Source organism: Staurois parvus, unplaced genomic scaffold (genome assembly GCF_062004578.1).
Source record: "Staurois parvus isolate SC_StPar_1 unplaced genomic scaffold, SC_StPar_1.0 ptg000066l, whole genome shotgun sequence".
Classification (NCBI taxonomy): domain Eukaryota; kingdom Metazoa; phylum Chordata; class Amphibia; order Anura; family Ranidae; genus Staurois; species Staurois parvus.
The window spans coordinates 2,877,719-2,894,626 of NW_028317862.1; the positions used below are offsets into that span (position 1 = coordinate 2,877,719).

Here is a 16,908-nt window from a genome sequence, read left to right on the forward strand (position 1 = left end):
ATTATATCTAATATATATTCGTACGCAATGATAAAGTGCCTAAGCAAACTAATCTTGACACCGTAGTATGGCTTATCTGATATGAGCATACATGGGAATTCCCTAATTTGAAATTTATTCCCATATGGAGCAAGATGTGTCTGTTGCACATGTAGCTGGTATCAAACAAAGTCTTAACTTTGATATAAAAGTATGTGCAAGGAAGATAAGGAGACAGTCATCTAGTTGGTTGAGTTTTCTTCTAGTGTATGTGTAATAGTAGACTGAGATCAGTATTACTAGGTGATTAATGGTTTCCCACTTTACATGCAACAGTACATATGTCCTTTGTGACTGATACTGTTGTCTGCCCTAGGGTTGTTTTTAGGGTCCGGAAAGAAATCCAAGCATCCACAGACACCTCACCAATGTTTAAAGATTGTGGAATGCTACGGTGACCAGGGCTCTGGTCCTTTTCCATTTTCTCTATCTTTTTTCTTTTCAATCCCTTTGTATTTTCCTGTTTTCCTTTCTAACTTTGTAGTTTAAGTATTGCTCACTTCTTAATAGATTATTCACCTGTATTCCTGCCATTTTTCCTATATTCCCAGAGAGAAAAATAAATTCCAATAAGGCTTTCTTGAAGGTAATAGCTGCATGCCGGAAGCTCAGGGCACTTGGCTGGAGGTCAGGAGCTAATGACCCCAAAACCAGAGCTTAATGATTCCCCTGGTCTGCCCTCTGCAAAGTGAGGCTGCTGCCATGCTCAACTCTTTCTATGAAGTTAACAATAACTTAGTAACTTCTCACTGCACTATTAATTAGATTCATGGGATGGCTAAAGTGGCACGTAACGCTATTAGAATAATTGGTTTCTCATGTCAATAAATGGACATTCAAAAATAGAGGTGCACTAAGCAAGGATGAGTGGAGCAGGGTAATCTGATCTACAGTTTAGGACATGTTCAGGGTCATGCAGCTAATTCTTTCTGCTTCCAGGAGGTAATGAGCCCAGAGAGTTTATGTGATTTCTTTGAAAAGCAGGAATATGCATAGAGGAGAGTAAATCAAGTACAAACTAAAGATTCAGTTCAAAAGATTGTTGAAACAGGAGTGTGAAGATTAAAAATGCCTACACTATATTCCCTTCAGCCCAATCATTTCATTATTTAACGGAGTTGTTAATGGAGCTCTACATTAATATACTTAATAATTCGGGAAATAGAAAATAATTCTAGTCTTTCTTCCTCTCTAGAGGGGACCATGGGATTACAGCCTCTGCAATACTTTGGCAGAAAGTCAATCCATAGGTTTAATTGTGAATTCAAAATCAGCTGATGAAAATGTGCCTCCAATTACCGTCAACGCCCATATGAATACAGATAAAAATGTTTACCCTTATCCAATGGTGGTTTATGTGTCAGTGAGTCAAGGTATGTTACCAGTGAAGGGAGCAAACGTCACAGCAATTATTGAACCAGTGTCTGGAGCACCCACTGTCCTGGAGCTTCTGGATAATGGAGCAGGTAACTGTAAATATTCTTATTTATTACATGATTCAAAGTAGGGGCACGGCAGAAAATAAAGAGAAAAATTCTACTCATCATAAATGTAAAAATAGTTAAGTTCATGCAGAGGAAATGAGGTTGGTTAATCACTAACTGAACAGTCAGTGGTCAAAATATCTGCAACCCAAAGTGGAGTTCAGATACAAGTGTTAATTATCAAAGTAAGTTTGATTTCTGTTTTTCCAGGCGTGTGTGGCTTATTTTGTATATATATGTTAACGCAGTGCATAATCTGACAAACATGCAATTTTATAAATAGTACCTTTCTACCACAGCTATTGCTAAGCAGTATTCAGTATTACTGATTATATGTTTATAAACTCAGATTCTAATGTTAAGAGTAACTCCTGACAAGCAGCTTAAAACACTGTTGAAACATGTACAATTACTATTTTATCTCTAAATATTTTTGGAAGAATTCATATATTTATTTATTTCAGGTACTTTAATAGCACTGTCAATTTATGCAGCGCTTTACGTATACAGTATATATATTGTACATTCACATCAGTCCCTAACCCTCAAGGGGCGTACAGTTCTAAGGACACTCCATTCACCTGCCTTGTGCTGTATCCTACCTTGTGCTGTATCCAGCATAGTACTAGGAAACGGACAACAATCAGAATTACACATCTGGTTGAGGTTAACCAGAATATTTAAGACAATACATCCCCTAAAGTTGGAAAGGCTAGTCTGCTAAATTAAACAGTTGCACTAAACATTTTATTCAGCTCAGTCACAGACACACTATGCTTCTGTTTTTAAGTTCTGAGGCTTATTTGTATTGCATGCTCAGTTAAAGGGTTAATTTTGGATTTTTGCCTCTGACATCATCCCTTACTGGTGCTCCATGGCACCATTTACTGGCCCTTTCAGTAAAGAACGTGAAGCCCAATATTGAAGTGTACAAGACCAGCTTCAGCTAGTCCCCTCCTAAGCCATGCTCTCTAACGCATTTCACCCTCCCATGCGCTTAATTATAGAGGTGGCAATGACCATATCTCTCAGGATTATATGCATCATCAGACGTAAAACTAACTCAGCTGGGTAAATTTAGAGGAAACAAATAAGAAAATCTACTCCTGCTCATTTTAATTGCAGAAAGTGTATACATTTACAGTGCTAAGAGACTGAGCCAGGAATAAAGAGCACACTGGAATAGTAAACACAAATAAATGGCCTGAAAAATGTATACAATGACATAAAGACAATGAAATATCTGCTCTAATATCATAAATCTAGGAAATAGCATATGACCTACATGAGTCATACAAACTCCAATGTGGCAGCAAAACATAATAGCAAAACTCAACAGAAGCATAAAAAATTAAAAATAAAAAGTAAGAAAACCCTTAAAAACCCAGACCCAATTAAATAACATTAGTAAAAATCGCACCAGTTGGTAGCAAATAAATAAGGGACTCTAATTTTGTAGATTAACTTGAGAGCAGAAAAAATAGAGACACTGATATTCTGAGCAAAGTAATATCCATAGCTGACCTTAAAGTGTTACTAAACCCCAGACTCTGCATTCACTATATCTGGCCTCCCACAGTACACAGAACATGGAAATGCAATTATTTTAGTAAATATAAACTGCTAAATACCTTTTCTCATCAGCAGTTAGAGCAGTCTTGTGACTTCAGCAAAGCACTGGTTAAAGCTTGTAGGAGGAGTTTTGTTTCTGCTCTATGATGCAAAACCCCTGCCCTCTGTCTGGACAGTGTTGATTGGCCCTGTGCTGATCACATGCACTCTCCCAAGAAAAAAAAAACCCTTCTCTAGCAATACACACTAAACTGAGCATGTGGCTACGGATTCAGTCTGTCTTATCAGGTGGACATTTGAACAAGAGGAGGGGCAGGGAAAACAGGATCAAACAGCCTTTTTACACAATGCAGAGGATTAACCCCTTAGGTTCCACAGCAAGTATAACTGCTTCCATACTGGGCACTTTTACCCCCTTCCTGCCCAGGCATTTTTCAGGTTTCAGCGCTCTCACAATTTGAATGACAATTGTGCGGTCATACAACACTGTACCCAAACTAAAATTTTGGCATTTTCTTCACACAACTAGAGCTTTCTTTTGGTGGTATTTAATCAACACTGGGGTTTTATATTTTGCTAAATTAACAAAAAAAGACTGAAAATGTTGAAAAAAAAAACAAGTTTTTCTTTGTTTCTGTTATAAAAGGTTGCAAATAAATAATTGTTCTTTATACATTTAGGCCAAGATGTATTCTGCTACATGTCTTTGGTGAAAATAACCCAAATTAGGATGTAATATTTAGTTTGTAGGACAGTTATAGAGTTCACAAACTATGGTATAGATCTGAATATTGATCAGTCCTGAAGTACTGATGGCCAATCTCATTTCTTGAGGTCCAAGAATGTCAGAACAGTACAGATATCCCCCAAATGACCACTTTTTGCAAAGTAGACAGTCCGACATATTTCATAAGAGGCATGGCGAGTTTTTTGAAGTTGTAATTTTTTTTTCATTTTTCAGAAAATGAAAAAATTAAAACAACGGGGCCGGTACTCAGATCTGTCATTGACCGTGTCCAAGGTACACGGCCAGTGACAGATCCCGCCGCTGCGTGGATCTGCAGGCATGCAAACTGCGCATGCCTGAAAGGACGCCATATGGCATCCACCCGGAGGGATGAGGGGTTTTGCAGGCCGCCATCTGGCTATAGGCCGGGCGAGAACCTGATAACAAGCATGCTTTACTGCACATACAGACTGATTTTACTGTTGTGGGTGTAGTAACACTATAATGGTGTTACAAAAATGGGAACAAATTAACAATGAAGAATAGAAAACCATGAATGGGACAAAATGCTTCAGCTGAGTTTTGCTTTTATGTTTTGTTGTCAAAGAGTTTGTTATGATTCATGTAGGTCATATGTGATCGCTCAGATTTATGATATTAGAGACAATGTTTGTCTTTATGTAATTTTATGTATTTTTCAGGCCGTTTATTTGGGTTCAGTACTCCACTGTGCTCTTTATTCCTGGCTCAGTCTCTTAGTGCTGTAACTGAATACACTTTTTGAAGCTGTGCTTTTGAAATAAACAACAGTAAATGTTCTGCTTTTGTCTTCTTAATTTACCCAGATGAGTGACCCCCGCCCCCCGAACTCCACCGAAGACAAGGATTCCTTCCGGCCTCCCCGGGAGCAGAGGCAGGAGAGCGCCCTGCCAGCGGAGGCCAGAGGGTCCCGAGTGGGGCTCCCATCGTGGAGCTGAGCCCTGGGGCTTGTGGGGAGACCGGGGGAAAGCTCTCTGGAGGCGCAGACCTCCCAGTACATGGGCGCTCCCGCCCAACTAATTCTGATGAGCCCGGGTCCTGCAGAAAAGCAGAGACCCGGCTCTGCAGCCAGGCCCTCCCCCTGGAGGCAGCAGGCCCACACGTCCCTCGCATGGCCCTGCCATGCATAGCAGTGTGCAGGAGGCAGGGGCGGACCGACAACCCATGGGGCCCCCCGGGCAATAAGGGATCATGGGTCCCCTGTGTCCCTGCCCAAAATCAAAAAGCCTACAAAAAAGGGGGATACCCGGGGGATCTCATGGGGCCCCCTACTGACCTCGGGCAGTGCCTGACTTTCCTAAGCTCTCTCTCCCACGTCCAGCTCCCAACTGACGCCCCTCCCCAGAACACCCCACCCTAAAGTGCAGGAGACCCCACCTACACTCTCCTCTACCAACCAGATCCCCCAGCTATCCTTTACCAACTCTAAGCAATCATTAACCCTCACACGTCTTCCTTCCCACTCTGGGCCTAGTCATGCCTGCCCTTCGCTAATTCTTTTCTTCTTTTATCTCTGCGGGCATTTCTGATGAGCTCTATTTGGTCTGACAGCTGATGATGTATATAACCCCGGGAGAGACGATCAAATGTGGGAGGATGAAACGCATTAGAGGGACGTGGCATGGGAGGAGATAAGCTGAAGCTGGTCTTGTACACTTCAGTACTGGGAAGACTTATTGAGTGCAGTTCCATGTACTGTACTGAAAGTGTCTAGGATTGGGTTAGGCGGGCCCCTTGGATGCCTGCACCTTATAGTGGTTGGAGCCTCTGGGAAGATACACACAGTTGCTTGGTGTGGCACAGGTTTCTTACAGGGTCCATTTATTGACCTTTTCAAATGGCAGGAAGCACTGACCCCTTCTACCTGTTGTACTAATATCTCTTGGCTCTGTTGCTGCAGAGCTACTTATGAAGCAATTAGAGAAATTCTTTGCCTCATTCTCTGCAACACTGCAGTCCACGTAAATCACCTGAACAAAGAGAGCTATAAGACATCAAACTTCAGACTAGTATTACCCACAATTTATAGGTGGCTTTAGCATGCCAGTATCTAACCACTGGTTAAGTATCAGTTTTGGGCAGACTAAATTCTCTTATTTTACTTTTTTTTTGTCTTAGGTGCTGATATTGTGAAGAATGATGGAGTATACTCAAAATACTTTACTGCCTTTAGAGTTGATGGGAGACATAGCCTAAAAGTGCGAGTTGAAGGAGTAAAGGGTAAAAGCCGTTTGACATTGCGCCGAAGTCACGCACTATATGTTCCGGGTTATATAGAAAATGGTAAGATTACCTTTAATTTGCTTATAATTGCATCTTGTTCATTTTTTTACCACTTATTTTTGAACTGTAGGTAAGTAAACTGGCATTAGAAGTCAAATGCAGGCACCCATATGTAGCTGCACATGCCATATCTTTAGCAATCATCCGAAGTGCAAATTAGAGACCTGAAATCTATGAAGACTATTATGTATACAGTATAGACCTTCCATCTTCCTTAATGACCTCACTTTCAAGCTGAAATTTGGAGGCTCCAATTTGCACTTAATTTAATACAAGCAAACAAATAACATCATACGCGAATACCACCTTGTTAGATCTGGGAGTAACTTTCAGATTTGAATTCTATTCAGTTTCCTTAACTGCAACCAAGTGGCAGACATAGTCACCAAAGGGCCTTGGTGCCAGAGCATTGTTTGGCCACCCGGTCAATTGCTACCCAAGTACAAACATTTAGTCAATGAGGTGATATAGACAGATCCATGCAGCTGTTTTTGTGATATCCTGAACTGCCTCATGGTCCATAATATGCATTTGGGCATAAACAGCAAACATCTCCCTTATTTCCAATCCACTCTCAATAGGAAATCAGAGGAGTGTTTTGTATGTACCAGTGCCAGTGCCGAACACCACTTAGATTTAAACCAAGGAAGGAATTAGGGGATCATGGAGAATTTCTGCTTTCTGGCCCACATCTAGTATAAGTGAGCCACTCAGTCCCAAAGGACTGGTGGCTTTTGCATAGTCTGCACAAATAATGTTTGCCACTCCTGCATCCTTTCTGCATAGTATGCATGTTTTGGTTTGGTGCATTGTTGCATCACAATGCCTATTTTAAACATGAAAATATAAACAGCTTTGCATTTATCAGTCAAAAAAGAAATATAATTATTGTTGCCACTGTCCTGTAGAGAACTAAAATCGGTGGTGCTGGTGCTTGTATATTTTTAATAATGTAAAAAACAAAATGTGTCCCAGTTGTGATCAGCAAACTAGGGGAAGAGACAATGAAATGTGTAAATATTCTGCGTATACTATTATTCCCTGCTACAGACTATTTTAAATCTTCTCCTCTTGAAAGACACAATGGAGGGCAAATTCTGTCCAGCCTGGGATTTTAAACCCTGGCCTAGCCTTCCCTGTATGTCCTGGCTACTATGGAGGTGGACGATTTTGAAAATTGTGTGTAAAACCCTAAAATGAAAAGGTAACACAGCGCTACTCTCACAGGAGCTGCTGGCAGTTGGACCTATTTCTCCCATTCACAGCATGCACAGTCAGGCACATGGTATTTTTGGCATTATTCTACTGGCTCAATAATTAGTTCAGGGGTTTTGGTTTGGTGTTTTTATTGGGGAACGAGGAACTTAGATTAGGATGGGGAGCATTATATACCTTGAACTGCAAAAGCTGTAGAACTTGAAGACTTAGGTTTCTATCTGCCCAGTAGAAGTTGCAAGCTGTATTGTACAACTTAGGCTGCAATGTACTTTATCATGTTTAGTAGTAGTAGTAGTAGTAGTAGAACCTCTGGCTGTCTTGCACTGCTCCTAGCTGAATTTAGCACAGTTTCTGAAAATGGCACACTCCTGGTTGTCTTGCACAATATCTGGCTGCACCCAGTACTGACTTGTAGTGTGAATTGCCCCACAGTCACTTCTCCAAAGAGTAATGGGATCAAGTACTCAGTCCCAGAAAATGGAGCTTCTTCACTCCTGATATCCTGGCTCTTTGTCCAAATGCTGACCCAGTCTCTTTCTCTCTCTCAAGCAGGGTCATCAGCTAGTGCTAACTGGGACCTTAATGACTGCAACAGACTCCCGAGGCTTCTCTCTTGCTCTTAAATATGTTACTCTTTAGAAAAAAAGAGGCAGAAAAGAGGCATAACATAATATTTTTTGGGCCGCCATCACTCCACTAAATTGTAGTTCACGGTAACCAAAAACACAACAAAAAATTGATTAAGGCAGCAACACGTGTGTTAAGGATCCGGGTATGACCAGAAATGTGTGGGAACACAGGCGTAGTCAGGGCTGGAGAGGTGGAATGGTCAGGCAGGCCGTAGGTACTGTCAGGCACCGCCTGGCGGGATCTCTAGTACCCACAGAACGGGATTCCCCAGGGCGCGGAGTCTAAGCCCCAGTCTGCCTTTTCACCAGAGCCCCTGATGGTGGGGATGGACTTGGCGCAGGACTGAGACCAGGTCGTGGCCCCTGAGTGCACCCAACTGTGGAAGAGGGGTCTGCCGAGGGTATGTACCGGGGGAAAGCCTGACGTGAAGAGGCTGGCAGACCTGGTAACAGGGACAGATCCGTGCGGGATGGATGGATGGATCGTCTGGGTAGCGTCAGGTGTAGTCAGGCAGGCCAGTTCAGCAACGTGCGGGCAGTGAGGTACCGGAGGAGCAGGCAGAGAATAGTCAGGGTCACAAGCCGGGTTCAGTAACTCACGGGCAGCGTGGTACAGAGGATCAGGCAGAAGGATGGTCAAGCAAGCCAGGGATCAAGCAGGAGAAGTCAGCAGAGGTCAGGATCAGGCAGGGTCGGCTACAAATCAGATAGTCAGCAGGACAGGAACACAGGATACACGGTACAGGGGGCTCATGGGAAACATACACCAAGGCACTGATCACAGGCCTGGTCATTCCTTAAATACACCTCCTGCAATCAGCCCCAGGTGTTGGCTGACTGCAGGAGTGAGCTTCTGGCTGCTGAGAGCACCCGCTGGTCAGCCCTGGTACTGCAGCCCACACGGCAGGTGAGTCCCACCACCAGTGCTGAGTCCATTCCTGACAACGTGTGCCCACCAAGAGAAAGAAGTTACTTGATGAACTAATAGGCATATACCCAAAATATTAAAAAGTGTAATATTTATTGAAATACAAATGGCCTAAAAACACTTGTAAAACGACAAGATGTCACACATTAGATTAATATAAATTATGAACACACAGCCAGACCCTCCCTTAGACAATGTTGTCTAACCTCAAACCAACACAAAACACACACAAGGTGGCCACAATTAGAGAGGAGGGAGAAGAATGTGTAAAAAAACCTAAACTCGCCAGTCCCTCTTAACATAACTATGGGAAGACTGAATATAGGACTGATGAAATAAGATGCATACCGTCCCATGGCTGGCAACAGAGATAATGTAATTTAGTAAATATAAGGACAGTCTATAATTCCTAATTCATTTGAAGTTGTCACTATATCAACAAGGATATCATGTGGTATAGAATGTAAACATCTTTGGAATCAAAATGTAGACCTCGAGCTATTGGGCTATAATCTGCAGACTGCTGGCTATTGTTGCGGTCTGGACACTAAACACACTTGTAAGGTTCCAGGTGATATCATGTGCGGTAACAGTCTAGTAAAGATCTTGCATGACGATTGTGCTATGTGAACATGAGGCTGGAACCGTATGGTTTGGTATTGCAGCCGTGACCGCCTAGCATATCATCAAGATCAGTTATTGACCATCCATCCACTCCAAGCTCCTAGGTATACTGCTTGCACACCACAAGATATATATTAGATGTTTAAAGGAAAGGTTCTGGGATGTATGACCTGAACATAGCGGAACAGGACGCTGGTAATGTATAGAGATAGTCTCACCTATCCACGTCTTCAAGTGTCACACTGCCCACAGATCACTTGTTAGTGTCTTCCAGTTGACCAGATTGCTGAACATACCACTAGAACAGGATTCCCTCGTGTGAAGAAGATGTGCACAATATACGGGCAAGACACAGAGATACACAGATCCCACGATCTCAGCATTGGCTTGTTATAGAGCCCGGTGTCTGCACACTGCAATCAAATTTCACTTCCATAGGTGTTGAGTGGCCACGTGTGACATCACTGACATTGTGACGTCAATGGGTTTCACGGATGGGCATATTTCCTCAGCTTCATCAGGTCCAATAGGCTGCTAGTTGCCTGGGCTATTTAAATCCTAATATCCTCTGCTTGCACTAAGGTGGATTATTTTTTAACGCAACAAGCCCTAGAAAAAGGGTTGAGTGGTATAAGGGCTTAATTATATCTAAACCAATTAACTCACTAAACGGATAGAGAAAACAACATAATTGTTAGATGTACCAATTAATAAGTAAAGGAAAAAGTGTAGATCTTTATAGACCTCAGTACACTGAGCACATATATTAATGTTTAAAGAATACTTGAAGACTCAATTCTGTATTCTCTCTTGCTCCTCTCTACCCCAGGGGCAGAGCACCCAGCACAGGGGTTTCCTCCAGACCTCCAGATGGCTGGACCCTGGAACTCTGCTCCCTGGCTGCCAGGCCTCAAAATATTTATAAACGTCCCAGCCACCTACTGGACCACCCTCTCCAGGGATTAGCTAGGGATCCACAAAAATTCAGGGTACTGGATCAGCCCTCCCTCCAAATATACTCCTGGAATCATCTAGAAGCCAAGGGGAAGTAGCAGAACAGCAACATGTGAGACACAGAACAGCCTAAAGCAATCAACCCCTTGCTCCTGTACCTACAGAGGAGCTAAATAAATGTACCTAGCAGCCTACTCTAACTAGGAGAAATATGTAGCAGCTCAACCAACCTCTAACATTAATAGACGTTTTTGTTATTAGTGAAATTTTACCTCACTATCTGTCTGCCATTGACACATCCTGCTCCTGCTGTAGGATTTGCATTGTCACAGCCTTCACAAAGCTGCCACAATGGCACACAGCATGGCTGCTGGTATGCCCATGTAGACCTTGAAAGGAGACACTTGGTGCCTACGAACTAAACACATTTGGCAATGACTTCTGGGAGTTAAAGGATAAGTTCCATTTGTAGGTAAAAAAATGTGCATTTATTTTTTGTTGTAGGAGCCTGTAAAGCATTGCTCCAGCGATTGAGAGATTGCTGATGCCATGCAGGCCTCCTGCAGAACTGTCAGTGTATCTGCTTGCCGATACCTACTGACAGGAAGAATCAATGAACTACCAAGGTGCTCCCAACTGCAACCCAACAGCAACTAAGGCTAGGTTCACATATGTGCGGGTGGTGCGGCTGCGGATCTGCATGAAAATCCGTACAGCTGCACCACTCGCACAGATTAATGCGGACCCAAGGGCTGGTGCCATTAGTGCTAATGGCACACCGCCCGCACTGGAAAATGCAACCGTACTGGGAACCGAGGTTCCCAAGCGGGCTGTGTTTTCAGAAGAAGTGCGGGGACTTCTTCCCTGCGTGTCACGGGGCACGGGAGTCTATTTAAATGAATGGGCTCTCATGCCCGCGCAAAATGCGGCCGCATATATGTGTACTGGGGTAAGGCTGTAGGGACTTGCAGTTTCCCATTCACAGAATACTGTGAATAAATGGCAGAGCCCTGCTTGGCCATGTTTTTTTACATTTTGACAGCTAGCGGGGAAAGAGGATCCCCCACTAGCTGTCAGAACGGGGGATCGGGGTGTGCCGGGGCCGAGCATTTCATAACATGTTTAATGTTATACACATATTTGGGGTAATAACATGTTATGAAATGTGAACTTATCCTTTAAAGTCTGGGAAAAGGTACAGAGATGTCACAGGTATTGACTTGGGGCTGCTGGTTTTAGTCACTCACTGCCCTGGCCCTGCAGTTAACAGCAAGTGGTCACTTGACCACTCTATTAAAAAATATTTAAGTTACCTTTTTAGTTTTATTAGTAATTTGAAAAAGTTTTGTATCTAAAACCTGAAGTACAGTATATCTTCTTAGATTCTGAAGCTTGGGTTCATGTTGTCAAGATTATAGCATTGTTTCTATTTTCTAACCTATAATAAAATTGCAGGTACAATCACGCTGAATCCTTCAAGGGTAACAGTTGATGACGATGGTCTTGATCTGGGGGCATTCGTTAGAACAGCTTCAGGTGGAGCATTTGAAGTGACTAATGCCTCATTATATCAGAAGCAAAAGATCTTTAAACCCAAAAAAATATCAGATTTAGAGGCTAAAATAGAAATTGGACACATTAACCTTTTCTGGACGGCCACTGGTAATGTTTTGGATGAAGGAACAGGTAAGATATTTCTTTGCGTTAAAAAATGTTTTGATTGCACTTAAAATATAACACACAAATTAACATTATTACGATATCTTCAATCCTTTTAAAAAAAGAGAGTCTGTTGGATATTTGGTCAAATACTTCAGTCACAGTTTAAAATAAATTTACAGGTATCCAACATACCCTATTTCCAAGGTTATCATATTATTCTAAAACCATAAAAATAGACATCATATTTTTTACATCTCAGCCATTAGGTATGTGTCTATTCAGCCACCTACTTAATGTTTTCTTTAACACTGTTGGAATAGCAATTATAATTAAAGTGTTACTAAACCCAGGACGCTGCATTCACTTTATCTGGTCTCCCACAGTACACACAACATGCAAATTCAATTTTGTTTAGTAAAAATACATTGCTAAAGCTAAATACCTTTTCTAATCAGTTATATAGCAGTATAGTCTTGTGACTTCTATCAGTGTCCAGCTGAGCACTGGTTAAGGGCCAATTCATGCTGCATATACATTTCCATCCATTTTAGTTTTGCTGCTGACGTCAGTTGACATACAAGTTTGCTGTCTCTATCTGGCTTTAGTGAATTACCGAACGGTTATAAGACATAACCGTTTGGATTTAATTTTTCATATGGAAAATATGATTCCACAAACGTGTTAATCCTATACAAACAAACACTGCTTAAAGAGTAACTCCACTATTGTTGAGAAAAAACATTCCCCTCTTTGTGATCTATGTACATTGCAAGGATTTTAGCAAACTTTTTTGCGGATTCCTACCTTTTGTTATTCTGAAGAATCAGCTGTTTGTGTCCAGGTGCAGAGAGAATCTGTATGGGAGTGGTTTTATAATTATCAATCAGATGCTGCACCTACAGGGTTCTAATAAGGAAATTGGCAAGGTCTGAAACCCTCTACATCAGGGGTCTCCAAACTATAGCCCTCCAGCTATTGAAGTACTACAACTCCCATCATGCCTCTGCCTCTGGGAGTCTTGCCTGTGGCTGGCAGAGTCTTGCAAGGCCTCATGGGACTTGCAGGTCCTCAACACCTGAAGGGCCATAGTTTCGAGACCCCTGCTCTAGATGCTATTTCTCTTTTTGTATCTTAGTGCAGCCTAACATTTTGAGGGGGCGTTCTGTACACCATCTGTGTACAGAACTCCTCCAGGTAATCATATTGCATTGCATTTTACAGAAAATTACAGGGCTGCAGATTAACCACTTGCCCTCCAGAGGATTTATCCCCTTTTCTGACCAGGCCATTTTTTGCGTTACTTTAATTGACAATTGCGCGGTCATGCAACACTGCACCCAAATTAAATCATGTCCTTTTTTTCCCACGAATAGAGCTTTCTTTTGGTGGTATTTGATTGTTTTTGCGTTTTTTATTTTTTGCCCAATAAAAAAAACAACATTTTTGAGAAGAATACTATATTTTTGACTTTTTGCTATTAAACATGTCCAGTAAAAAATTAAAAAAACAAATTTAGTCATAAATTCAATCAAAAATGTATTCTGCTACATATCTTTGCTAAAAAAAAATCCCTATATGTGTAAATTAATTGGTTTACGTGAAAGTTATAGCTTTTACAAATGGCAGTGTAGAATAATTTTTTTTACTAGTAATGGCGGCAATCAGTGACTTATAGTTGGACTGCGGCAGGCATTCTGACACTGGAGGGAACTGACTTGGTGTCCCTGACATCCCTAGTAACACCAATACAGTGATCTGTACTAATAAAAAGCACTGACAATGTAGTAATGGCACTGGGCAGGAAGGGGTTAACATGTGGGGCAATCAAAGGGTTAACTGTGTGCTGTTTCACAGTAAGCTGTGTCTGTGCTTTCAACTGTAAGTACTCCGCTTTGTATGGCTCTGCTATGCAGAGCCATACAAAGCAGTGTGCTGGAGCTGACAGGGGAGAGAACTATATTGTTTGCATACAGTTCTCTCCCCCCGTCAAGAATACTCGGCAATCACTGGTTGTTAGTGAGTAATCACCACCCGGAACCCGGTGATTGACAGCTGAGGCCGTGAATAGTGCTCGCGCGCTCACTACCCGGATATGCAAAATCACATATATATATATTTATATATATACATGATTTTGCGCACCCCTGCTGCCCTGTAGCAGTATTTCTGCTATAGGGTGGCGAGAAAGTGGTTAAAAAAGGAAAGGTCATTTTTAATAACATTCAAATACAATAAGACTTGAGTCGCAATTGTATACGCTATATTATTTTTGTATTTGCTATTTTTTTTCCCCCACAAAAGTGGAGCTACCCTTTAAAGTACACCTGCAGACTAGACTATTGGACATCACAGTATTTATGGATTCTAAACAAGCAGCTAAGCAAAGCTTTGAAACAAACCATCTCTGATCTCTCTAGCTGTTTGTAGAAGTAATTCATTCTCAACGATCCTCAAAGATTACACCAAAGACCCATAGGCTAGAATTTAGTTGTTTTCTAACAGATATGTATTAGTATTATAGGGCTGGTGCAATAAAAAGCAATAGGGTGATAGCTACAATTTCATTACCTCTTTTGTGAACTTTTAGGATGAATTCTCCACAATACCTATAGCTACAGAGGTAAATGAGAGTTACTTTAAGGTGTTCTTACTGCTTGTTCAGACTATGTAAATACTTTATTGTGGATAGTTTGGACAGATGTTAACTTTAAATCACAACTTACATAGAAATGAAAGGTCCATTTATCTTTTAACCCCCCCCCCCACCTTCCCTATGTAAAAACAGACAAGCTAAATCAAACATTAGTAGAAAAATAAAAAAAAATACATTTAATTTACACTACAGATTTTGTCCATGGTCCATAGGTGAGGGTGATGTCACTGGGCTTTCCAATGGGTTCTTAAAAAAGAAGTTGCTTCTGCACTGTCTGAGGCTTAACTGCAGGCACAAATTTTTAGTTTTGTGTAGACATAGAACTTCTATGTTTTACTCGTGTCCTGATTAATGAGGTTTCCCACTCACTTCCTGTTCCACTGGCTCTTGTCAAACTCTGACACACAGAACTTCACCCGGATATGAAATTAGCTGAAATCTCAGACAGAAGGCCTAATTCTTTTCCATGGTATAAAAAAGGGGGGCAAGAAGGGATGAGAAATCTCTCTAGTAAGGACACAAACAACAGCATAAAACCTGGCAGAGATTAGAAAATTCCCCTACACTGTCCAAAAGTAAAAAAAAATAAAAAATGTTTGGTTGTGATTTGGGTTTAAATGTATAAATTGCGGAAGTGATTTTAGAATCTAACTTGATTATCTTTTCTTTTCCAGCTTCAGAGTATGATTTAAGAATGAGCAAAAGCCCTAAAGATTTAAGAGACAACTTTTATGGATCATTACAGGTTAACATGACCAGTGTCAACCCAAAAATAGCTGGATCAAGGGAATCCTTCTCATTTGTGCTACAAAATGTACCAATTGAAAATGGAACAATACGATTTTTTGCCTTAGTTGCTATTGACGAGACCTTTCAGAGATCGGACATATCGAATATTGCCCAGGCAGCTCTCTTCATTCCTCCAACACCAGAGGCAGCTACAACACCAGGGGCAGCTACAACACCAGGGGCAGCTACAACACCAGGGGCAGCTACAACACCAGGGGCAGCTACAACACCAGGGGCAGCTACAACACCAGAGGCAGCTACAACACCAGATGGAGAAATCACACCAGAGGAAACAATGGAGACACCAAATGAACATAATGAGGAACTTAATCCTTCTATAATAGTTGCAATAGTGTGTTCATCGGTTGTTCTAATCTGTATAATTATATGTATTACTTTGTGCATTGTGAAAGTTCGTAGAAAATAGCTAAAGGAGTGGACAACAGTAAACATTTAAAGTGCACTTAGTTACTTATACTATAATTAAATAGAACCAATACTTTATATCTGAAAGAGTTAATCCACAATTGATTCTGATTTATTTATACTGTTGAGACAATACAATGGTTCTTGGTCATATTGTATGCAGGGTGGTCAGGCAGATGAAATAGAAAACAAATAACTATGCCATACATGCACTGTTCAATGTTGATTTATTAAATGTATTCATTTTATCAAAGTGCTTTTTGATAGTGGCTGATCAGAGTCTCATACACACTTATCCAATGTGATATAAAGATCTAACTAATAATATTGCCAGTAACAATAATAATGTTTAGGGCTGAACTCTAGAGAGAAACACAAATTAATGCAATTCTGTAATCATTAATACTTTTTTTTTTTTTTAATGCAAGAAGCGTAAGTCCTTGAATTTTACCTGGTATCAGCCTCTTGCAGTCCCTGTATAGCAAAGCTGGTGTGTGAGAGGAAGAAGTAGTACAAGTAGGCAATCAGTTGTGCTGACAAGAAGCATGCTGATAGGAAGAGAAAGCAGAATGATGAACTCCTCACTGTGCTGCTTCTCCTTTCACTGTACAGTCACAGGGTGGGGTGAAGCCAGGATGGCCCAGGCTCGGAAGAGTGGGTTAAAAAAATGCTGACCATCAACCCAAAGACATCCAGTGGCAGAAAAAAAGTATTGTGGTGGGGGAATCTCTGGATTGAAGCTGAATAGTACAGCAAAAAACTGTTATGTTATCTTTTTATGGATTATTCATTGTTGGCTTGGTATTTTTGGCTGAAGTTCTGTTTTAATAACAATAATACAGTCTATTTCCAATGAATCAATAAAGTATTACAAAAAGTAA

General features: G+C 41.2%; 1 protein-coding gene across 1 annotated transcript in view; it reads left to right on the plus strand.

The window, feature by feature from the left end:
- The window catches only part of LOC149469602 (calcium-activated chloride channel regulator 1-like), an 82,282-nt gene extending 65,374 nt beyond the window's left edge, over positions 1-16,908 (plus strand). The window contains exons 11-14 of the mRNA XM_089668892.1: positions 1,235-1,505; positions 5,980-6,144; positions 11,953-12,183; positions 15,487-16,908. Coding sequence (XP_089525018.1) covers positions 1,235-1,505; positions 5,980-6,144; positions 11,953-12,183; positions 15,487-16,028 — 1,209 coding nt within the window. The 3' untranslated portion in view covers positions 16,029-16,908. The remainder of the gene's footprint in view (positions 1-1,234; positions 1,506-5,979; positions 6,145-11,952; positions 12,184-15,486) is intronic.